At 46.8% G+C, this 25,087-nt stretch overlaps 1 protein-coding gene across 1 annotated transcript in view; it reads left to right on the top strand.

Annotated features, from left to right (window-relative positions):
• The window catches only part of EVC2 (EvC ciliary complex subunit 2), a 126,644-nt gene that overhangs the window by 88,326 nt on the left and 13,231 nt on the right, over positions 1 to 25,087 (top strand). Inside the window, exons 15-17 of the mRNA XM_038533701.1 lie at positions 3,674 to 3,878; positions 6,670 to 6,792; positions 21,466 to 21,693. Of these exons, the coding sequence (XP_038389629.1) occupies positions 3,674 to 3,878; positions 6,670 to 6,792; positions 21,466 to 21,693 (556 nt within the window). The remainder of the gene's footprint in view (positions 1 to 3,673; positions 3,879 to 6,669; positions 6,793 to 21,465; positions 21,694 to 25,087) is intronic.

Raw genomic sequence — 25,087 nt, 5'->3', positions numbered from 1 at the left:
GTTTAAGCTGAACCTTCGGCACAGCGTAATCCTGAACCAACCCAGAGCCCTGTTTCTTGGCACAGGTTGCATGGACAGGAGAGTGCAGGGGATGCTGGGGGACGGGGCAGGGGCAGCAGGAGGGGAGTGAGTCCTTTCCAGCCTATCCACCCAGCTGGTCCACCTCCCCTCTCTGCTGGGCCAGCACGCTGGGTGCCGGGCATCAGTGGTCCCTCCCACCTGCCCCCTTTGGGGACACCGGTGCCAGAGCCTCTTCCTGCCACACGCACCGTTCCTTGGCAGTGACCTCTGGTGGAATAGGAGCTGCCTGGCTTCAACCATTTCCTCTCCTCCTGCACAGGGCTCTTCCCGGGGACTGAGCTGGCCAACGGGGAGAACAGGTCCCCCTCTGTTTGCAGAGAGGGTGCCACCTCTGGGCTCTTTCTCATCTCTGTCTCTATGGCTCTGTCCTCGTTCACTTCCTGGTCTTTGTTACTGTTCGGTTTTCTTGAGCGCACAGGATGCATCTTCTCTCCGTAAAAATCAGATCCTTCATCACCACTTCTTATTCCCACGAATTGTTCTCAGCAGTAATGACTCGGCGCAACCCACATTCCACCAAAGTCTCTCTTTACACAACTTTGGATTGCTTCGAAGCATGTGAATTAGACTTGACATTCCCATTACCAGATGGTCATTTTCTGCAACTCCATTTGGATCCGTTTTGCAAAGAATATTACCAGAGCTGCCGCGGATTTAGTCATTCACCGAGAAAAGAGAGCTCTCATCTTGCTATCAGAAAACTCTTTATGATTTTTCTAAGGGTTAAAGAGGCTCAGGCAACGATGCCCATGATGTACATCTGCTCGTATACTTTGCTGATTTGAGATTCCAAAAGGTTGCAGCCTTTATTTTTGAGGCATTAGGTAAAACTGGCTTTGCACAATAGTTTTGAAACACATTTTTAGAAGCTTTCCGACTTCAAGCAGGATGGAGTTGCTGTAAACCTGGTTGGGTAAAGTAGGAATTAATAGGGATGCATGTTTTTTGCTAGGGAAAGCATGTCTTTGAGATTCTTTCCTGAACTCCTGCCTAGATTTTAAACTCCTTGGGGGCCAACACCCTGCCCATCTCCTGTGTTTCTGGCTTATCTGGTTGCCTGCCCAGCAGAAGATTGAGGCCAGACCACACAGGGCCCATCAGCTTGAAGATGGGCAGGAAGGATGACTCAGTCATTTCAGAGCGGCTCTCATGGGATTCCCCGTACCTGCAAACACAGGGGCAATGGTTCTCCAAGAGGTCAAGTACAAAGGAGCAGCTGCTGTTTGCTGAGGTTCTTTTAAAAGTATTGGTGGACCCCACATAGTGAGAAACCCAAGATGGGGTGTCAGGACATGGGCCTGGGGCCTTCAGACCATGTCTAGCTGGAGGTCCGTGTCAGCTGGAAGGTCCTATTCTATTTCCAGGGATGAACATTCTAGCTCAGCTCCAGTCCCACACTCCCATGTTGAGATTTGGGCGTGACAGGGCTGGCCATGGCCTCCCATGGTCGTCCTGCAGGTATGTCTGCATTTAAAGCAGCCACAGGGCATATTTTATGCTGTTATTCTGGACATTGCCAGAATAACCAAGCAAATCTGTGTCTGTCTACAGAGAGTATTTGTCAGACGAACAAGTGAACAGACACGTGTGGCCCAAAGCAGGAGAGGGAGAGGAGGCTTGTCCCTGACTTGCTCTGCTCCTGGCTCCGGGCAGAACTTCTGTGCAGGGATCCCCAGCAGACGTCCCCTTACATCTCTCTGGACAGGTGGGACAGTGAGCCTGTGCCAGCCGCCCCCGTAGAGTGGGCTGTGGACCTTGTCAGAAAGGAAGAGTGGAAGGATCCTTCAGTCTCCTCATCTGTAAACTGAGGACTGAGTTGCAGAAAGGATTGGCAATGATGTAGGTAAATGCAATCTGTTTCCTGGGGCTGCCACCACAAAGTAGCACGAACAGGAAGGCTTCACACGACAGGAAAGTATTCTCGTGATGCTCTGGAGGCCCGAAGTCTGAAATCAAGGTGTCCACAGGGCCAGGCTCCCTCTGAAGACACTCAGACAGGATCTGTTCCTTGTCCCTCTTTTAGCTTCTGGGGCTGCCTCCAGCCTTGGCATCCATTAACTCCCTCACCCCACACTGTGCCTCTCTGGTCCGGAGCCCTTCCCCTGTGTCTGGGTCTGTCTTTGCTCCTGATGAGTTGGATTAAGGGCTCATCCTACTCCATTATGATCTCATCTTATCTTACTTTCACATCAGCAAAGACCCTGTTTCCAAATAAGATCACATTCCACAGGTACTGGGTGTTAGGACTTGATGGCTCTCAGGGGACACAGGTCAGCCTTTACCGATAAATCGTTTGGCTCATGCCCAGGGTGGAATGGGTTTTCTCTGAGCGATGGCTGTCAGTCATGATCCGTTAAGACCCAGTGCCAGGCCCCCCGGCTCCTTGTCCTCCTGAGCTGAGTTGGGCATCTCTCCTCCAGGCCACTGGCCCTTACATGGTGTGCTGCTGGGCAGGCTCAGTATATGATGCTTTGTTTGCATGTCTGTGTCTAAAGCAAACACGGGCTCTCTCCCAGGTCAGGGCAGCTGGGAGGCCTCTTGCCTGCCCACAGACCCCCTCACAGCCCTGCTTCATCCAGCTGCAACTTTTTTTTTTAAAGACTTTATTTATTTATTCATGAGAGACACAGAGAAAGAGGCAGAAACATAGGCAGAGGGAGAAGGCTCCATGCAGGGAGCTCGATGTGGGACTCGATCCTGGGAGTCCAGGGTCACGCCCTGAGCCGAAGGCAGACACTTAACTGCTGAGCCACCCAGGCGTCCCTCCAGCTGCAACTTTGCTCCAGCATGGTGGTGCGTCCCTTGCAGGATACGTTAGGTGCTCAGGGGATTCCTGTGGAATCATGGTTAAAGACATGATGGGTTTTTCCAGATGTAGATTTAATGAATGGAGTTTGCTCTTTGAATTCCCAGTTTCTCCACCCCCAGCACCCCCTGCCCACCACCCGTTTCCTCTTTTTATTTTTCATCTTATTTATTTTTTTTAAAAGATTTTTATTTATTTACTCATGAGAGACACAGAGAGAAGGCAGAGACATAGGCAGAAGCGGGCTCCTTTCAGGGAGCCTGATGTGGGACTCAATCCCAGAACTCTGGGATCACACCCTGAGCCCAAGGCAGACGTTCAACTGCTGAGCCACCCAGGTGTCCCATCATTTTCATTTTTTAATTTTATTTATTTGAGAGAGAAAGTATGAGTTGGGAGAAGGGGCAGAGGGAGAGGGAGAAGCAGACTCCCTGCTGACCTGGAAGCCCAATGTGGGGCTTGGTCCCAGGACCCCAGGATCATGATTTGAGCTGAAAGCAGATGCTTAACCTACTGAGCCACCTAGGCACCCCTTTTTAAATTAAAAAAATTTTTTTTAATTTAAATTCAATTTAGTTAACATAGTGCGTTATTAGTTTCAGAAGTAGAAGTCAGGGATTCATCAATTGCATATAACACCCAGTGCTCATCACATCACGTGCCCTCCTTCATGCCCATCACCCAGTTATCCCATCCCCTACCCACCTCCCCTCCAGGGACTCTTAGTGTGTTCCCAGAGTTAAGAGTCTCTTATAGTTTGTCTCCTTCTCTTTCTTGTTTGTCCAGGAAGCTCTGCTCCTCAGCCTTCTCCCTGTCTGAAGAGGAGCTGCTCAGGATGAGGCAGGAAGTTCATGGCTGCTTTGCTCAGATGGACAGGAGCTTGGCTCTGCCCAAAATCCGGGCCCGAGTCCTGCTGCAACAGTTTCAGACTGCCTGGCGAGAAGCAGAGTTCCTGAGGCTGGACCAGGCACTGGCTGCCCCTGGGCTGCAGGTAAGAAGGGCGTCCCGGCCGCTACTGATTGTAGACATGGGCATTTCCCCGCCCCTGACGCTGTGGGCTCTGGCCCTGCCGCCCACCCTGGGCTCCTCTCTTCTCACTCTGCTCTGCAGCCAGCTACTCTTGGAACTGCCAAGCTTGTCCTAACCCCCTGCCCAGCCCAGACCCCCCTGCCCAGGCCCTGCACTTCAGCCACTCCCAGCTCACACCTGCACCCTCCTCCTGGGCCTGGCCCCAGGCAGATGAGCACCACCTGGCCTGAGAGGTCTCTTTCCCTCCTGCTCCCTCAGCCACGCCCAGTGACTGAGTCTGGATACAGAAGCCTGGGCCCTTCTGTAAGTAGTACAAGGAGGATGCTCACCTCAATTCAGGTGGGTCAGGAAAGGGAACCTCTCACACTGGGCCTTGTAGCATGAGGATGGACAGCTGTTTTTTTTTTTTTTTGAGTACCTATCAGGTGCCTGAGAGGCAGACCACTCTTGGGTGCCGTGTTTGCTCCGGAGCCCCCCATGGAGCAGTCAAGGCTAGACTTACCTGAGCGCCCCCTCCCCAGCCCTGCATGGCCCTTTTCCTCTTCCTCACCGGGTTCCCTCACTCCCCACGTGTTGCTCCGAGCTCCTCTCTTAGGAGACCATGTGCACCCCATCCCCATCTCTGCTTCTGCCTCTGGGGCACCCGACCTAAGACAAGGTCTTTGGAACTTGCCATTTCTTCTACCAGGAACACACTTCTCCCCCAGAACATCCAGGGCCATCTTTATGGCCTATTCGAGGCTTCACTTAACTGACCCCTGCATAGGTCTACCCTGAGCACCCGTCCAGAAGACCCCCTCCCCAGTCTTTCATCACGAGGCTGTGGTCCATGTCTTCACGTGATTGGTCACTGAAATGTCCTGGTTGCTTCACCTGCTTACACTCTGTGTCCCCACTGCAGACAAGCTCCCTGACCCCAGCACCTAGAAAGTACCTGGCACATAGTAGGTGGGCAGTATGCTTGACAGAGCCAGCCAGCCACCAAATGCCAAATGTATGCAAAGTATCGGGCTTCTCTGGAAGTGATGTTCTGTTACGCATCCAAAGCACGTAAGCTGACGTGATCTCGTGCACGTTCACAGCAGTGTCAGGAGCGAGGTTTCTGTGCTAGTTTTACAGAAGAGAAACCAACCAGCACAGGAAAAGCGAACGGATGAGGCAGGCAGGGGACAGGAGAATTGGGCTTGGGGCTGGTATTTTCTGACTTTCCACCCACTGCTTTTCCGTTAGGGGAAGAAAAAAAAATTCAGACGTCTTCTTACTGAATAAAAAACAGCGTGATGCAGAAACAACTTAGAAGCTTTTATCTTTTTTCACATTAAAAAAAAGTGTTTTTTTTTTTTTTTCTATTTCTGTTCTTAGAAGAGTGCAGGATTTATAAGATGATGGTAGTTAGAGAGTAAGGGACAAAGTAGCAAAGTTTTCGTTTTGTTTTGTTTTGTTTTTAAGTTTTGGAACATGAATAAAGATATTTCCGTCAGGGGGAATCCCTGGGTGGCGCAGCGGTTTGGCGCCTGCCTTTGGCCCAGGGCGCGATCCTGGAGACCCGGGATCGAATCCCACATCGGGCTCCCGGTGCATGGAGCCTGCTTCTCCCTCTGCCTGTGTCTCTGCCTCTCTCTCTCTCTCTCTCTGTGTGACTATAATAAATAAATTAAAAAAAAAAAAAAAAAAAAAAAAAAAAAAAAAAAAGATATTTCCGTCAAAGTGAACTGAGGTGTGTTTCCCCTGCTTTTGAGCTGACTGAGGGACAATCCTGGCAGGAATTAAGTTTCCAATTCCAGGGGCACCTGGGTGGCTCAGCTGGTTGAGTGTCTGCTTTCAGCTCAGGTCATGATATTGGGGCCCTGGGATCGAATCCTGCATGGGGCTGCCTGGGTAGTGGGGAGCCTGCTTCTCCCTCTCCCTCTGCCACTTTCCTGCTTGCATGTGTGCATGTGCTCTCTCTCTCTCTATATATATATCAGATAAATACAATTTTTTTTAAAAAAGTATCTGATTCTAACATCGTTCAAGGTGCTCTGTTTGGAAATAGACTTGGCCCTGCACTCTGCCTCAGAGGGGGAGATACACCTGCCTCCAGCATGAAATGTACTCGCTTGATACCCTGCAGAAGAGGGGTGCATGGGTGGCTCGGGGGTGATCTTAGGGTCCTGGGATCAATCTCTGCATTGGGCTCCCTACTCAGTGGGGAGTGTCTGCTTCTCCCTCTCCCTCTGCCTGTCCCCTGCTCAGTCTCTCTCTCTCTCTCTCTCTCTCTCTCAACACACACAAATAAAAACAAAATACCCTGCAGAAGAAACACATGGCTGGGCGGACAGGGGTTGGTATCTGTGGTTGGCTGAGCCTGGCTCCCTTCCCGGGGACCATCCCAGGAAAGCAGAGGTGCAGGTGATGGTGGAGCCTGCTGGCACCAGCAGGGAGAGCCGCTCCATGTAGCTTCATTAGGACGGGGACCCCTTCTGTCAAGTCCCGGCTCCAAGAGGCTGACGGGTGGAAGCCCCACAGCTGGGAGGAGGACTGGAGCTGGCCGTGTTGTCTGACTGCAAAGCTTTGGCTCTGCAAGCCGGAGTCCTCCTTCTGCCTTTGGTGGACTGAAGGTCCATGACTTGAGCTTGCTCAGGAAAGCAGACCCCTAACCCCCTCTGTCCACCTAAGACCACCGTGCAGCTCTGGGGGCTGCGGGATGTCCTCTCGGCTCTGGGAGACATGGGGGCTGTGCAAACCTGCCCTGTGTTCTCTTGCCCCTCTAGCAACAGTCCAAGGCGAGAAAGCCGCGCTCCAAGAGTAAAAACAAGATAGACCTTTTGAGGAAGTGCATCGAAGATAAAATTCAGCTCTTTGAGGAACAGGCCCCTGAAGACCTGGTTGAAAAGGTCAGTCCCTCTGCTTCATTTGTTCTCATTGCCCACACAGCAGTGACGCCACCCCATTCCCAGGGTGCATAGTCCCCGGGGACCGTGACTGCCCATCTCCGTCAGGGATCCTGCAGCCTGAACCCACTGTGCCCCTCAGGGCTCTCCATCGATCCTGCATGCAACCCTCCCCACCCCCGTACTTCCCCTCCTGAGCTGGGGATCGTCCTGCAGGACCCACATCCTACCCCACCTGTGCTGCCCTTGGGGCCACCACCTCTGTGCCTGGCTCTGCCCTGCGGTGTTCACACTCACTGCACTTCACATTGCTATGGGCACCACGCGTGAACACAGTGTCATCCGTGTTCTTCCCCCTTGACACTGTGTTACTTCTGCCTGGGTGCCTGCTGTGTAGAAGAGAGAGATGCAGAGGAGGGTGGCCACCTGGGGGCCAGGTGGGGTGTTTTCTCCCACATATGCCGGTTTGTGACCCAAATCCCTCAGACTTTAGGGGGATCTTGGGATTGGTGTTAGCAGAGATAACGGGCATCCCAAGCCACAGCCAGGGACACAGTGCAGGTTCAGGGGGAGCCCAGAGAGGGACACCTGGGTGGCTCAGCCTTTGGCTCAGGTCATGATCCCAGATTCCTGGGATCCAGTCCCCACATCAGGCTCCCAGTGGGGAGCCTGCTTGTCCCTCTGCCTATGTCTCTGCCTTTCTCTCTGTCTTTCTTATGAATAAATAAATGAAATATTTATAAAAAAAAAAATAAATAAAAGGAGCCCAGAGAATTGGCAGCCCCGTGAAAAGGCTGCTTCACTGGAATGCAGGGTGTCCCAAGGGAGGAACAGCCATCTGTGGTGGAAGGGGCTCACATGCCAGGCTGCGAAGGCCAGCTGAGTCTCGCGGGTCCCATCAATGAAGGAGTGGGACAGGCTGAATGGCTGGGTGACAGTGAGTGGTGACAGATGACATCCTGTCCCCACGGCTCCCTGAGCCATGCTCAGCAGCCCCTCCTGCCCCGAGTTCACCTCTGTCATTTCCGTGGGAGACGTGCATTTGTCCTGAGCACGAGCTGGACCCTTCACAAGGGTGGAAGGCCAGCCCTCCGCTCAGCTCTGGAGGAAGCACTGGCATTTTCAGGGGCGGTGTACATTTCATTGTTGTGCTGTGCACTGATTTAAGAACGTCACTCCCCTCTTAAGATGTAACAGCACTTTATTAAGAATAGTGCTCATTTATTTTGTTTGCTTTTGAGTCAGCCTGTGGCTTCAGGCACCTGGTTCAGTACTTTATACACACATATATATTACATACGTGTAACAGGCACATGGCACATATATCACGTATATATTTTATAGTTGGATAACTAAGAGCTGAAGCAGTCTGAGAGTCAGGTTCCTCACACATGTTCATGCCCTTTGTCATCACATATCCTGTAAAAGGCATCTTATTCCTGTCCCTATGTTAGAGAAAGAGTCTGAAGCACAAAGAAGTAGCTCAGGAGTCACACCCAGGCCGTCAGTCTCTCCTGCAATCCAGGTGCTCAGACCCTCCCAATCGCCCTAGAAAGTAGGAGCGACCAACGTCCCTAATTTTACAGATGTGGAAACTGAGCCCTGAGAGCTTAATAAATGTCCCCAGGCTCCTGCAGCCAGGCGGCCATGGCTCCAGCACCTGAACCCGAAGGTTCTCCCTCTGCTCCTCATCGCCAGGCTGCCTCTGCATCTCCAGTGCCCTGTTCGGGAGTGAGGGAATGTTCTCCCTGAATGTGGTTATCTCTCGTGATCGTGCCACGTGGGACACACAGGTGTTGGCTCCCACATTGATAAAATGAGGATTGTGACAATGGTAACCCACTGGTGGCAGGGTTTTTGAGCTTTGAATGGGCTACCATGCTAGCGGCTCCGTGTGTCTGCGCCAGAACCCAGAGAAAGGGAGACAAGAGGCATTTGTCAGCTCTAACCTTTTAATGACAGGCCATCCTCACAACTGGCTATCTCACTGTGGCAAGTGCCGATAGAATACACACTCTCAAGTCAACGGCTTTGATGTGCCTCCCAAAATTGATCCATTGCATCTCTTAGCATCTGAGCTGCAGTTGTTCAGATTTTTCATTTGCAGGGTAATTGCAGAGAGAAATGACAGCCCTGGGTTTGTGTGCCAGTGGCTCAGAGTGATGTGATCACGTTCCAGGATTTGGAAGTCCCTCAAGGCTCGTGTAGCTAGAGAGAGGGACTGGGTCAGAGACCCACGGCAGAGCCTCCATCTCGCTGGCAGTGTGGTGTCCCCAGAGGGACTCTGGCTCCAGTGCTGGGGCTGCCAGGCATACTGGAGGCACCTAGGGGGTGCCTCCTTTCTTTACTAGAAGGCACCAGTGATCCTTGCCACCCTCAACTCCGGGTTGATATGTGCCTCATGTGGACTGTTCCATCTGAAGAGGTCGGGAAAATTTCCCAAAGCCATACTGTCCGTATATACTAGAGCCTGGGATGGAAGGAGGCATGTCTGCCTCCATCACCCATGTCCTTCTGCCACGACGTTGTGATCCAGCAAGCTGGGACAATGGGAAGGCTCAGCCTCCCGAGGTGGCTCTCTGGTACCCTTCCCACATCCCGTCGCCTTTCTTTGACTTATTCCCTTGCCTTTATTGTCCTTCTCCTGTCTTCCTGTCTCCTTCCACTTCCTCCTTTAAGGAATGGTTTTTTTGGACTATCTTCTCTGAGCCAGGCCCTGGTCTCTGTTTCTGCTCATGAGATGGTCACAGTTTCAGATGAGCAGCCACTTTGCACATCAGCCATTTGGAAGTTCACCTCCTGCTTTCAGATGGAAAATCCACCTGGCTGATCCGAGCTCCACCTTGGATGAATGGCTCTGTGACTTACTCACAGAGTCATGTGACTGATTCAGGGAGACCGACAGACAAGGGTGGGCTTCCTGCCTGACCTCTTTCTCTGTAGAGCTGAGAGGTGAATGGAGTGAGGCATCTGCTCTGGTCCCTGGCAGCTGCCTGAGGGGCTGGGGTGTGCCGGTGATCAGAAATAGGACACTCAGCCAGGGACAGCCAGGCCTTCTGATGGGCTCACTGTAAGCTCTCAGAAGCATCGTTTTACTCCTGGGAGACTCTGGAGGGCATCCACATTTAGAAGTTAAATTCCTAAATAAATTTCTGTTGTGACTGCTTGAAATTTACAGATTCACTTGAAAATTATCATTCCATCCCCCCAAAAGCAGAATGTCTCTTTATTTGGAATAGCTGTTTCCATAAGTAGGGTGACCATAGATCTCAATTTGCTTGGGATGGTCCCAGCATCTCTCCCATTAGCTCCTTTTCACTCTAGACTTGGTGATAAACCACAGGGTCACCTTATACATAAGATATTTCTCTCTCTGGTGATTCCTAGATACACTGTAGGTTTTCTTGCCGTTGTGAATGGTAACCTATTTTCATTGTGTTTTTGACTTGTTACTGGTGTAAAGCAATGTTATGAGTTTTTATTTATAAGTCTTTCCAGACTGTCTTATTCTATCCCTGGAGCCAGACATCTGGGTCCAAGTCCTAATTGTGCCTCTTGCCAGCTGTGTGACATTGACCAAGCTTCTTAACTGTTTTGTGCCCTGGTGTGGGCATCCTTCAAATGTGGATAATAGAAGCACCTGACATTTAGGATTGTTGTGAGGATTCGTCTGTTGGGTTTTTTTCTTTTCTACATAGTCATCATATCCACAGACAATTGTTTTGTTTTCTTCCAAGCCACTGCCTCATTTCTGTTTCTTAGCACTGTTTCCATGTCTTTATCTGCTGGATCCATCATCTCTCTCATTTCCACAGATGGATTGCTCTCTGGGCTGTGGACCCTATTTTCCTGCTTCTTTGTGTGCATGGTAATTTTTGATCAGGTGCTGGGCATTGAAGGATTTATATCCTGGGTACTGGATTTTGTTGTGTTTTCTTTAATAGGATAGGAGTTTGGACAGGAGGTTAAATTGTCTGGGATTAACTTTACCCTTCTGAGATATGCCTTTAAGTTTTGTTAGGTTAGATCAAGAGCTGCCTTTAGTTGAGGGCTAATGTATCCCTATTGCTGAGGCCTATGTACTTTGTTCCCAATGGCTAATGAGGACACTGACACTTCCCAGCTCTGTGTGAGCTCCAACAATCTTTCTGCCTATGATTTTTGGTGGTTCTTGTCCTGGTCTGGCATAGTTTTTTTTGTTTTTTGTTTTTTGTTTTTAAATCCAAGCATGCCTGGCACTTAGCCAAATCCATGAGGACACCCCATAGCCCTTTGAAATGCTGTCTCTGTCTCTGTCTCTGCAGCTCCCTCCTCCTTGGGGCCCTGCCCCCACACAATCTAGACACAGTGGCCTCCCAAACTGACTTGACCTTTTGCACCTGCTGGGCTTCCCCTGGGTCCTCATCCAATGTCACATCGTAAGAGCTGCATTCAAGCAGAAAACTGGGGCGGCTGTGGGGTCACAGTTTTGTTTTGTTTTGTTTTGTTTTGTTTTGTTTTGTTTTGTAGAGTAGGTAGTTCTTTCTTAACGAGATAAATTACTTTCCAATTCTGGTCACTATGTCCCCCGGAACATGCCTCGTCCTACGAACCTTGAGCTCCCTGGCAGAGCCGGCACCGTGTGAGGGCCCAGGGCCAGGGCCTAGGGCAGGGAGGCCATCTTCCTTGTGGGCAGAGCTGGAGCAACGACAATCTCGTCTGAATCCTCCGAGCTGCTGTCATCCACTTGTGGAGGCCCCATGGACTGTGGTTGCTGTTGCAGTCCTAAGGGAGAGGATGGCCCAGAGCAGGGCTGCAGGGAGGCTGGCTTCCCTGGCCCCCACGGCCCCAGCACTTCATCCTCTGCTGCTGGCCCCTCCACAGTCTCCCCACTGCTCACGTCACTGTCCTCCTGGCCAGGAGAAGCAGGGCAGGGTGGCACGGGCAGCTGGCGGGCAGGTGCCAAAGCGGGTCTCCTCCTCCTGGAAGCTGCAGGGGCAGCTCTCTGACTGGCGGCACTGTGTCTGACCCATGCCAAGTGTGCCCGGAGGACGGACTGTCTATTTCTGAGAAATAGACGGACGGTCTATTTCCTTTTTCAGGTAGCCCAGTCCTACTCTGCCTCTTGGTTGAAGAGTAAATCTTCTTCCAGTTCTTCCATCACGGCCAGAAGTAGAAATTTTTTATCTATTTTTTTGTCATGGATTTTGAATTTTAACTTATCCTTTTAGAAAACTTTTTTGGTTACTGGTTTCTAATTTTGTTATATTTTAGTTAGAGAATAAAGTAAGTGTGTATGATAATGATGTTTGGGAATTTATTGTGGCTTACCTGTTGTTTTTATACCAGGTCTGTTTTGAAAGATATTTCATCTGTCCTCAGAAAGGCTATTTTTGTTAGGTATAGAGAAGGGAGCCCTAGGAGGCAGCTAGGAGCCAGGGGATAGGAAGCCTGGAGGCTGTACTGAGGAGCTCAGCTGTTGGGGAAAGATTGGTAAGATTTAGGAACTTTGTAGAGAATGTTTTGGGGGATGTATTCATTTTTCGTTCTATAAGGAAGTCTCTATTGGCTGCTCTTCCTTCCCTGATGTCTGCTCTCTGTAGCTGTAGGGGATGTGGGCTTTGTCTTAATCTGATCTGCTCTTTTCCTTCTGCCTGTGAGGGTGAGGTAGAAGCTAGGGTTGTAGTCCTCACCCCTAAGAAATGGCTTGATTTCTGTGAACTGGAGGGCCCTGAGGCTAGACACCTCAGCAAGCAAAGGGTCCAGCATGGGCTTGACAGCCAGAGTTGCCTTACAAGGGTCAGTTATGTCAATCACACTATCCTCTCCTGGAGGACAGCCTAGGAGGGCTGCTCAGAGGTGGTGCCTGTTTGATGAAGGGACATTTGGGCTTCTTCCCTGACCTCCAGGCGACTCTCACCAGCTTGGGGCAGTTGATCAGATCTGTAGGACTGGAGGGCTGCCACTCAACATGGTGTTTGGCCGAGGTCTTACCTGCTGAATGCCTTGACCAGGACTGATAATGTGTCTGTTTCTCCTGCCCCAGTGCTTAGGTCAATCCACAAAGCACAAATTATGGGACTCACTTTTTTATTTTCTAACTAGTAGAGATAGGTCTGTCTGTCTGTCTACCTACCTATATATCTATTCCCCTGTCTCATCTGTATCTCTATCTATCTATCTATCTATCTATCTATCTCACCTGTCTCTGCTTTTTACCTAACATTGAAACTTGAAGACCTTCCATATCGGTACATAAGAGTTTCCTCATGGCTTTTTACAATAGCATAACATTTATGGTATGTATGACCCTTAAATGATGTACCCAGCCCTCAACTAATAGACATGTAGGTTACTTTCAATCCCTTGATATTTCAAACAACCTTGGATCCTCTTCATATATCCTACTCCACTCTGTAGTGAGACAGAGGGAGCAATAATTATGATCCCTATTTCACAGATGAGAATATTGAGACTGAAAAGTTGAGAGACTTGTCCAAGGTCATACTGCCGGCATGTGGTAGAGTGGAGCCTCAAGCACAGGCTTCTTGATTGCCATCCCTGTGTCACAGTAGCAGATCTGTTTGATGTATCCAGAAATGAAGGTAATGTTTCAGCTAATCTTTGATGTGCTCTGCTGCTGTTTTGGCACACAGTATATAATAAATTTCTCATAAATATTCTGTAGGAGCATTTAAATATGAATGAAAGTGACATGATCCTATTTCCTGCTTACCCATTATTTCTGGTGTTATTTTAATGATGTTATCCTCCGTCTGGGTGGCATGTCTACCACATATATCCATTCACCCATTTATTATTTATTCACTGCTTCCAGGTTTCCTGCCATGCCATGCACACACGGTTCATTAGCAGTCCCTTCATTCAGGAGTGGAACTCCCACACTGCAATCAACCATGCATCCTATTATGTTTCTGCAGTAGCAGTTATGCAGAGGTGGCTGGCACTTCTGTCAGAAATAGCTCTCCACACTCTGTCATTTCAGAAGTGACTAGAGTATAAGTATGAGAATAATGTGCCCGTTTTCTGATGACCTGAAAAGAGAGAATACTGATGGCACAGGTTCTTATAAAGCTTAGAAGAGAAGGTGCATTGACAAGGAAGGCATTTTAGGAAGGGGAGAGAAAATCTATCCATCCACAAAGACTGAGAAGATGGTTCTCTTTATGTCTACTCTTGCCCCTGTTTTATCCCTTGAGGCAGTCTCTGTCAAAGTCATCTCCCAAAGGGAGAGTTTCATAGCTTCCCACCATCCCCAAAGAGAATCCAGATTCCTGGATATGGCATTCAAGGCCTCACAATTAGTCTCCAACTTACCTTTCTAATCTATTCCACTTCTGCTTTTCACACACCAAAGGCTTACCACAGTTGTCTTTGGATGGTTTGAATGTACTAACTTTTGTTGACATTGTCCATTTTTTAAAATTGTACTCTTCATTTTTATAAAATGCATATTCTTTTAGAGTCAAATAATCCTACAATGCTTGTGCTAAGAAAGAGCAACTCTGGGCAGCCCGGGTGGCTCAATGGTTTAGCGCCGCCTGCAGCCCGGGGTGTGATCCTGGAGACCTGGGATGGAGTCCCACGTCGGGCTCCCTGCATGGAGCCTGCTTCTCCCTCTGCCTGTGTCTCTGCCTCTCTCTGTGTGTGTCTCTCATGAATAAGTAAATAAAATCTTTAAAAAAAAAAAGAGCAACTCCCTATAATCACACATATATATATTTTCAAATCTCCAGAGGTAAAAACTTCTAATTTTTTAGCTAGATCTTTTGGCATTTACCTCCATATTTCCAAATAACATGCTTCTCTTGCTATTTCTTGATTTCTTTACTTTGGGTATCATCTATTCACCTTTCTTTATGGAAGATATGATTTAGCTGTCTTCCTTCTTTCAATCTGCAACACACATGAGCCTTTTCTATTTTCCTCAATATATTAGATCTATTTTTGTGATTTCTGTTATTATGATTATTTACATGTTATTCACATCTGAGCCATATAAAACAGTTTTCATTTTTCTTTTCTGTATAACTATTTGTTTTTCCAGGAGTTAATGCTACCCTTTGGTTTATTTTTTGGTTACTTTTCTATGTACTTACCACTAATTCAACACACTTTTTGACAGTTGACCAACTATCCTATGAGGACCACCACACAAGTCATGTCTTCTATTAATTTCATAATCTTTAGGATATCCCTCTCTGTACATCTCCTGTGCCACAATCTGGACGTTGTACTTTACATCTTATGTACAGCTGCCATCTTGGGATCATGCTATGAATTTCTTTCACTCTTCTCTTGCCTGATTTGTTCCTTGTTTTAATAAAACACATCTTCTCGTTTCTTAGGAAAGGGCACATAGATTTAGTATTTTAAAATTTTGTAAGACTGAAAATATTTTCATTCTGCTCCCACAGTTGATGGGTAGTTTGACCAATTTTGGCATTTTAGAAAATTTTCTTGAGTTATATTGATTATGAACACCCTTTCTCGTCTCTAATCACTTTTTCTAGTCTCTAATTATTCAGAAATTAGACCTCTTATCTATTAGTTTTCTTGTTTTCATTATTTATTTTTTAAATTTGTTTTTTTGTTTTGTTTTTTGAGTTGTTTGTTTTTGTTTTTGCTTTTTGTTTGTTTGTTTTACTTTATGAGGCGTATCCTCCAAACCATTAATTGAATTTTCATTTAAGTTTTTTAACTTCTGATTTATCAAGAGCTTCTTTTCCTCTCTGAATGCTCTCTTCTTAAAGAAATTATATATATTTTTAAGGCTACTATAACTTTTTGTATCTCTGAGAACATTGTTAAAGTTTTTTTTTTTTTAATTCTGCATATTTACTGTTACCTCTATATTTCTTAGAGGCTTTCCCCAGTGTGTGGTCTTCCTTGGTCTGCTCGTATTTAAGAGTGAAGTATTCAAAAGCCCCTCGGAAGCTCTGAGCCTGTAAGTGGGGCCTGTAGATGGTGACTTTCACCCTGGTGTGATGAGGCTAGACCATTTACTTGGGAAACCCCAATGTTACGATCTTTATTTAAGGTTTATTGGCATCCCCAGAGAAGACCATTCTCCTGCCTATTTGGTAAAGGCCTGGTTGCCCACTATATGAAGAACCAAACAGAGAAAGAAAACTGAGATATTAGTAGTCTGGATGTAAAGTTTCACTTGAGTCCTCTGTCTTCTATATAGAGCCTGGTTTCTCCAAGTTCATAGACTCGTCTGGAGAATAAATCTCCAGCTGTTGCTGGGGCAAGTTGGGTGTATAGAGTTCTAGAGGCTCCACTTCTCCTCTTGTTTACCTTCAGCTTTTACCTCTAACTTCCAGAGGTGTCTATGTTCTGTGATACTTAGTGGGAACTTGCAGCACAAATTATGTTGCTTCTTGGCCAGCCCCATTTCTGGCTTAGAATTCAGCCTTTGGGGGTCTGTTGAGTCCTTTGCTACTCAGTCATCTCCTTTCCAGCTTTCTGGAATTTTATTGCTATTGTCTCCTCTCATTTTCCCCACCTTTCAGTTCTACCTCAAGGAAAACAGTAGATGCATGCTACAAATCTACCATCCTTTGCCAGGAAGTTTGTTATTAATATTTTTCTACATTGTGCTTTTTTTTTTTTTTCAGAGAGAGCATATGAACTTGTGGGGGCAGAGGGAGAAGCAGACTCCCCACTTAGTGCAGAGCCCAATGCGGGCCTTGATCCCAAAACCCTGATATCATGATCTGAGCTAAAATCAAGAGTTGGATGCTTAACCAACTGAGCCACCCGGGGGGCTGGGGAGCATCCAGATGAACAGATATCTTATCTCTTTTCACAGACAAAACTAAGACTCAGAGAGGTTAAGCAACCTGTCTAGGTCACACAGCTAGTTAAATGAAAAATTTATATGTAAGAGATAACAGATCAACCATAAACAAAACTGTGCTGACTAGTTTAAGGCAGTACCCTTGATATATTTGAGATTTTTGCACTGTGATTATCTAGCTGATATGATGGGTGGTAGTGTCTTTACCATCATAGAAATCAATTTTCCTGTGTCTAAATGTAAGCACTAATAATGTTTATCTAGCAGTGTTGTATTTCATTTAGTAAATAATAACACCCCTTTGCTGAGTCTACTCCCTTTCTGCTGCAAGATGAAGGAGAGAGTCGTCAGTTTTGAACCCATCCTGCAAAGCATTGGTGAAACTGATCTGGGTTTCCCAGGGCCAGCCACTAGGATGCAAGGGCATGCTTTTATGTAAAGAGCATTTCATTAGCCCTCTCTCCCAGCCTTTGGATATGAGAATTTTTTTATCTTTTATTTTTTAATTTAAATTCAGTTTGCCAACGTATAGTATATACTTAGTCTCTGATGTAGTGTTCCATAATTCATCAGTTGCATATATCACCCAGTGCTCATCCCATCACAGGCATTAAAGTGGTGAGGTTCTTGATGTAACCACTGTCTCTCCCTGTGCTCCTGGCTAGCCACCTCCTGGCTGCTCTCCATGCTTTGCTCACTTTTCTCCAAGGGGGGCGTTTCTGACTGGTGGGATTAAAGAGGGCATTGGGCGTGCTCAGTGAGGCTCCCTCAGCTCTCTTCCAAAGCCAGGCAGCCTGCAAGAGGCCCCCATTCTCCATCCATCGAGAGACCCGCTGCCTGGGGGAGTGTGTATTCATCTGGATGTCCCCCACTCCTCCCACCCCTGGCTGCGTTCTCTAGCATAGATTTCATCACTGTTAAAGCTAATGTTGGCCTCTGTCTCGTGTTTCTAGTTGTTTGTTTCCAAACCTAGGCAGGAAGGCTACGGTGTCTTGAACTGCTTCAGCGCCAGTAATTCTTGCTGGCTGACAGAGGTTGATTTTAATTTGTATTTAAAGGACATCACCGAACCTAGAAGAAACTTTTTTTTTTTAAATGTACTGGGAAGCAAGTCAGAAATTAGTAAGGCAGTGGTTTGAATTTCCCATTTAAAATAAGAGTATTTAACAGCATATTATTTTGAAAGTGAATTTTTATTACTTTAGATAACTTGAATATTTAATGAAGCCTGTCACAAAAGTGCTAATCTGTACCCTTTCCCAGGGCTCTTTTTAGACAAGGATGGAAACCCTCGCCAGAGGCATATTCTTACTGTGCTGAAATTAACAAATCAAACTTTCCAAAGAAGAAAAGGATTTTGGAGAAACTTTCTTTTCTTAATTTCACTGGCCACGTGATTCTTACAGGACATAGGAAAGGCTGCACGCTTGCCCCCATGTTTTAGGTGTGAATTTGCAGAAATGACGCTTGAGATCTTCTCATGGCCACCTTGCTCTGCCCCGCACTCTGCAGGGGGATCAGCTTTACAGGGTATTTGGGCCACCACCCATCCAGCCATGGGGAGGTGATTTGGAAATCTGAGCTCATGGCAGGTGCATGATAAGGGGACCATGCATCCTTTTCTTGGCCACCTGCCTGTACTCCTGTTTTTCCTTGAGGGTTTGCCTAGATTTGCCATGGCCGTTCCCATTGCCTCAGGGTGTGTGAATATGTCACAGTCATCAGGTGGTAGCCTTGAAATATGTGCAGGTTATTGTATGGCAATTAAACCCCAAAAGGCTTTCTTTAAAAATCCCGTGTGTTAGGAAGCATTATTACTCCCATTTTACAGATGAGAAAATATAGTTCTAGGTAGCACATTGAACTTGCCCAAGGTCCTCAGTGATGAGCTCCTTCAGGGTCAGGTCTGTGTCTCATCCATCTTTGCCTCTTCTTTACACCCCCCATCCCCTAGGTGCATCACATATTCCTGTATATTATACATATTTGGTGCTCATTAATTATTTTTTGGGTGGATGAATGCAGCATAAATATACTTTTTGTTTGTTAACTTGGGGTGAGAGAGCAACTGTGGGAAAACAGCTAAGATCCCGGAAATACTTTAGAGACTTGCGTCCCTGCATCCCCAGGAGGAAGCCATCAGACACCGCTTTTGGGGTCCCACTCTCATGAGGCTCTGCTGAGTCTTGGAAGGACATGGGACCACTGTTGGAGTGGTGCAGATGCCTCAGCCTGAGTGTGACTGGCCGGAGGCCCAGGTGTGATCCACAGTTACCATGGAAACCCATCCGTGGGCAGGTGGCTGTCACCTGGTTCTGCAAGCTGGGAAAAAACCAGCTAAAAAACCAGGGGTCTAATAGCATCCTTTTGAGAACAAGGCTTCTTTTTCCCATTCAAGCAGGGAAATGAACCTATGTCTTCCAGAGTATCTGTGTTCCTCACCACTGTTCTGTGCATTGTGGCCTCTGGCCCTGAGGTTTATGAGCTTTCCTGTGAACCAAACATAGGTACCCATATGTTATATTTTTGCAGACCCTACATTTCATTTGGCTCTCTTCTTTGTTCTCCAAAGCTTGTTGAAGGCACCATCTCTCCAAAAAGCGCTAGTAGGTCTACCCCCCACCTTGCCCTACACCAAATTTTCTTCCCCAGCCAACAAGCCATCTGTTTCTTTGGGACACTTCTGTCTTCCCGCCATCAGAGTTTTTCCTGAAGGTCAAGTTGTAGAGAAGAAATCAGAGCTTTTCAAACTGGGACTTGCAATTCTTCCAAGGGACACATGGCCAGACACAGGAAGGCAGTGCCACCAGGGGAGAAACAGGGTCATCATCCTCTGTCAGCCTCCTATTCATTTAAATATTCTTTCTTATGTCAATCATTTCAAAACCTCTGAATACAAACAGGATTAAAAATAGGTTACATTGGGCAGTCCGGGTGGCTCAGCGGTTTAGCGCTGCTTTCAGCCCAGGGTGTGATCCTGGAGACCCGGGATCTAGTCCCACATCAGGCTCCCTACATGGAGCCTGCTTCTCCCTCTGCCTGTGTATCTGCCTCTCTCTCTCTCTGTGTGTCTTTCATGAGTAAATAAATAAAATCTTTAAAAAAAAAAAAGGTTACATGGCAGAAAACAAAATTCCACAAACTTTTTCAATATTTTTTTATTGTGGTGAAATATATATAACATGACATTTACCATCTTAAGCACTTGTGTGTACAGCAGTTCAGTGGTGTGAAGTACAGTGATGCTGTTGGGCAACCATCCCCACCCTATCTCCAGATCTTTCATCTTTCCAAGCTGGAGCTCCGTCCCCATGAAGCACTCACCCTCCAGGTCTGTGACCCCCAGCCCCTCAGTACCCACCATGGCTTTCCGTCTGTGCGAATTCAGCTGCGCCAAGTACCTCATATAAGTAGAATGCCACAATGTCTGTCCTTTTGGGACTGGCTTATTTCCCTTTTAGCGGAGTGTCCTCAAGATTCATCCATATGGTAGCAAGTGTCATAACCTCCTCCTGTTTTAAGGCTGTGTAATATTCCGCTATCTGGGCAGACCACATTGTGTTTAGTCATTCGTCTGTCAACGGTTACTTGGGTTGCTCTTACCTTTGGTTTTGTGAGTGAGATTCCACACACATCTAAAGATTGAACGAAAGGCTTTCCCAAGATGCATGCTTGAGCAGGCTTGTGGTTTCTGGAGCTCTCTGTGAAGGGAGGATGTACTCATTTACAAGGACCTGCCTTCAAGGGCTCAGGTAGGGGGTGGCACCTGAGAAGCTTTAGACCACATGACATTGTTCACATGACAGCATTTCTTTTTTTTCTTTTTTTAAAGATTCTATTTATTTATGATGGGCATAGAGAGAGAGAGAGGCAGAGACACAGGCAGAGGGAGAAGCAGGCTCCATGCTGGGAGCCTGACGTGGGACTCAATCCTGGGACTCCAGGATCGCGCTCTGGGCCAAAGGCAGGCGCTAAACCGCTGAGCCACCCGGGGATCCCCACATGACAGCATTTCTGGAGAAAGTATAAGAGGTAGTGGTTGTAGAGCAGATGCCCAGATGACAGAATGAACAGCTTGGGCATGTGACTGAGTGAAGTGGATGGATTCCCTCCTGTGGAATATTCAGAGCCCCTTGGGTGCCTGGGCCTGCCCTCCCCTGGAAGGGCTCATGTCCTTGCGGGGTCCACAGTGTGGCAAAGGCCAGCACAGGAGAAGAACATTGAACAAAGGACAGAGGAGTAAGTGACAAACAAATGCCCCATAGGGACACTTCAAAGAGAGTAGTGAGGACCAGGGACCCAAAGGACAAACAGGAGACCTTCAGGAAGACAAGGGTGCCAGGGAATGCCAGTCACAGGGCGACCCTGACAGTAGGCTCAGGAGCATGCCCAGAGTGGCCAGGAGGGGTGGAGGGGGAAGGGGGTTGGTGGCAGAGGATCAGATGGGACCTTCCAGGCACACTTCAGCTGGGATCACCGTGGGAAGGGCTCAGAGCCCGTGTTAGAAACTTTGAACTTTCATCCTCCCGATGGGATACCTTGAAGGATTTCCCCCCCAGGTAGGAACACAGTCCCCTGTACCTTCGAGAGTGGTCAGTGTGGAGTGAACGGCCAGAGTCCAGAAGCCCCAGAGGGTCTTAATAAGCAGAGCTGCCCTGTGGTCCTAAATTGCACCCTGCAGGTTCCAGGGCTGCTTCTCTGAGAGTATTTGAGACCTTCCCAATACTCCCAGTTTGAGTGAATGACAGAGCACAGCCAAGCAGGGTGCTGCTGGGACGTCCTCTCTGCCCCCCCCCCCCCGTTGCTGTCCTCCCCACTGGCCCCAACCGTGCTCCACTCACCTTCCTGGCTTCTGGCCTGCCCCCGCTCCCCAGGTCCGTGGAGAGCTCCTCCGGGAACGTGTACAGCGGCTTGAGGAGCAGGAGGCCCGCTTCGCGGAGTCGCTGGTCTCCTTGCAGTTCCAGAAGGCAGCCAGGACGGCCAAGACCCTGTGGGCATACACCGCCCTCCTGAGCACCCAGGACCTGCTCTTGGAGGAGCTGTGCGAGTCTGAGACCCTGACAAAGTTGGCCTGTGAGCAGATCCTGGGGTCCCACAGCCCGGTGAGTGCGGGGCTCGCCAAGGAAGGGGGTTGGAGCCTGCGCCACATCCATAGGCTCATGGGTTCATCTCCGTGCCCTCCCCTGGCTCCCTCCCTGTCCAGTAGGTGGTTGCCTGCCCTGTCTACACTGCAGGGTTGCAGGGAGGGCTAAGTGAGGTGACCTAAAGGCCTCAAGCCTGCTGGATTGCATTGCCCCTCCCACCCCCCCACCCCCCGGGCAGCAAACGTTTTGAATCTTAACATTTTTAACGTTTCTGAAACGGGGATGCACTTTGCATCAAGAGCGGGGTTGCGGGATCATCACTTCTAGAGCTGTGGAAACAGCATAGCTTTCAGTTAACGGGCCTTAGATGTGATGAAATCCAGGATTGTTGTTTATTTTTATAATTACATTTATTACCATTATGCCTATGTGCTGCCTTTTTGTCAAGGTGTGGGAGGTATATTCATAAAATGGAAGTAATGGAATTAACCGTTTTGTGGACTGATTTTAGGTCCTATATGAGAAGATTTTAGAACTTCATATGTTATTATAATACCGCTAGAGAGGAAAAGGAACCCTGCTCACTGGGTGCCAGGTATGTGCAGGCAAGCACGAACAGGCTGTGAATGGACACACTCTGGTGTAAGCATTAATCATTCTTAATCACACATCTCAAAATGCCCCTTTAAGCACGACTGATTATAAGTTACAATCTTATGCTGCTCCACCTTTATGCCCTCTATCACACATTATATTATTTAACTATTGAGCTGTGTTGTGAAGTGGGCACTGCTATTATGTTCAGTTCTCAGGGAGAAATTGAGATTCGGGCAGGTGGCAGGTCTCCATGTGGCTGATAAATGCCAGGAGTGGAAAGCAATCTGTTTTTGACTTCAACCCACCAGGTCACGTTCATGGACTTCCTCGTTGATCTTGCCAGTGGGGGTTCCCATCATTCCTTTTTTAAAGTCATAAATAACATTAGATTCTGAAGAGTCCTGAGGTGTTTCTCCCATAAACATCATGCAGCCTGCATTATGTCAGATGTTTTTCAGGATAGAAAGAAGTGGAAATGTTGGTATTCCAGCACAAAACATTCAGATGCTGGATAAGTAAAAATAAACATACATCCTAATGCTCTGTTAGTGCACAAGAGAATGTGGAAAATTACCAAAGGCCAAGGATATCCCAGGGAAGGCCAATCCAGAGGTTCCAATCCCAGGGCAAGAACTGAGATCTGCAACCCAGGGATTTGGGGTTCATTTGGGGGGATAGGATATGAGGCTGGGGTGTCCTGAGGAGGTAAAACCCCCAGTGAGGGGATGGGAGGAGAAAGCCACCTGCTGTCAAAGGAGCCACCCTTCATGGGAAGACCTGTCCATTCCCCAGGGCTGGGGGTGGGGGGAGGGGGAAAGGGGAGGGGACTCTCCTCTGTGAATTTGTTTTCAAAGGCTTCTGCTGGTTTGAAGGAATCCAAAAGTACTTCAGCTCTCCAGTCAGGAAATCTCCCAAAGAGATAAATTAAATTACAATGGTTCTGGGATGGCTGACTACTCTAGTGCTTGGCCAGAGCAAAAACAAATCCTCTCCAGAGGGAAATATTCTCCATCTGGGCATCTCCGGATTTTCACAGATTAATTCCAGCCAAATATAAGTTCTCAGTTAAAATTAGAAGTCCCCAAACACATAAGCAAGACAAAATGATGTATATGCAGAGAAACCAAAAAATAAATGAATAAAGACCCAACAGATTGAAATCTCTAAAGATGTTAGATGCTCAGATGATCAGCATAGAATATAAAATAATGATTTATGAAATTATTTTAAAAATTAAAGGTAATACCAAAATGACTTTAGAGTTTTCATTCACGAGCACAGCAGAGTGATTCTAAACTTGCATGTATGTGATAAAAGACTCAAAATAACGAAAAGCAATTGACAAAACAGCAGGGAGAAGTTGGTAAATCTGTCACTGTAGTGGGAGATTGCAGCACACCCCTTTTCTGTGGTTGATCAGATAAAACATGTGAAGATACCAATGAGTTGATTAACCAGTCAGTCAACCTGTATTTAATGTATGTCCACAGAATCTTCCAGCCAGCAGTTAACAAATACATATTATTCTTGTGCACACATTGGAACAGTTACAATTAAGTTATACAATATTATTTGACCACCTTTTTGAAAAAGAAAATTAAGTTTAAATCCATTTAAGAAAAGATTATTACTCACAGTCCATGCTTGGAAAGTTTTAAAACTTACTTCTGAATAATTCATTGGTCGAAGAAATGATAATGGAATTTTTTTTTAATGTAGAACAGAAAAATAATATAAATACAACATATTAAAATTTGTGGAATTTTGCCAAAGTAGTTTTTTAGCTCTAAGGGAAATTAATGCCCTAAACTTATATTTAAAAAGAAAGGCTTATGATTAAGATCATATGAAAAGCTAGAGGGGAATGATGAGAAATAAATCTGGAAAGAAGGAAGGAAGATCACATAAGTAAAATAAGAAAAAAACTTACCCCAAACCAACCAAACTATGACAGAAAGGATCAGTAATGTGAAAATTTGAATTTTCTGAAAAAAGGCTAATAAAATACACAAAGCTCTGACACGAGTGGCCATTTGAAAAAGAGATATGGGGCTAATAAATAATAAAAAGCATCATTAACTACACATGCAGTAGAGTTTTAGAAAATAAAACTCTGTGAACAATTTCGTGTAGATGAATTTGAAAACTGAAAGGAAATGGAAAATTTCCTAGAAAATTTGTCAAAATGGACTCAAGTAGAAAGTCTTATTACCATAAAAGAAATTGATTCAGTAGTCAGGAAATCTGACACAAAAAGGCACCAATCCTGATAGTTTTATAGGTGAGCTCCAACAAATTTTTCCAATCTCATATACAAATTATTCCTGATGTTAGAAAAATAGGGAATATTCCTCATTTTATGAAGCTTAGACAACCCTGACATGAAAACCAGACAGGAGTAGTATAAGAACAATTATAGTTCACCCTTACTTGTGAGCCTAGACATACAACTTGTAAACAAAATACCACTAACATAATCCAGCCATCCATAAAATAATTAGCACAGCATGGCCAGGTTGAGTTTTTCCCAGAAATATAAGGTTGGTTGAACTTTAAAATATCCATTTACAAAGTTTGCCAGGTTAACGGATTAAAGGAGAAAAGAAAAAACTTATATGATCATTTCAGTATAACACAACAAGTATTTTGTCAAATTCAACACCCACCTAAGATAAAAATTTCTTAGCAAATTCGTGTCAGGAGGAAACCAACACTGGGTATTTACCCAAAATCCACAGCAAGAATGAGAGAGATGATGGGTGCAGGGGTATGCGTGGCCCCGAATTACAGGTGAAGGATGTGAGGCCTACAGAGA

This window comes from Canis lupus, chromosome 3 (genome assembly GCF_011100685.1).
Source record: "Canis lupus familiaris isolate Mischka breed German Shepherd chromosome 3, alternate assembly UU_Cfam_GSD_1.0, whole genome shotgun sequence".
Classification (NCBI taxonomy): domain Eukaryota; kingdom Metazoa; phylum Chordata; class Mammalia; order Carnivora; family Canidae; genus Canis; species Canis lupus.
This window is presented reverse-complemented; position numbering and strand designations above follow the sequence as displayed.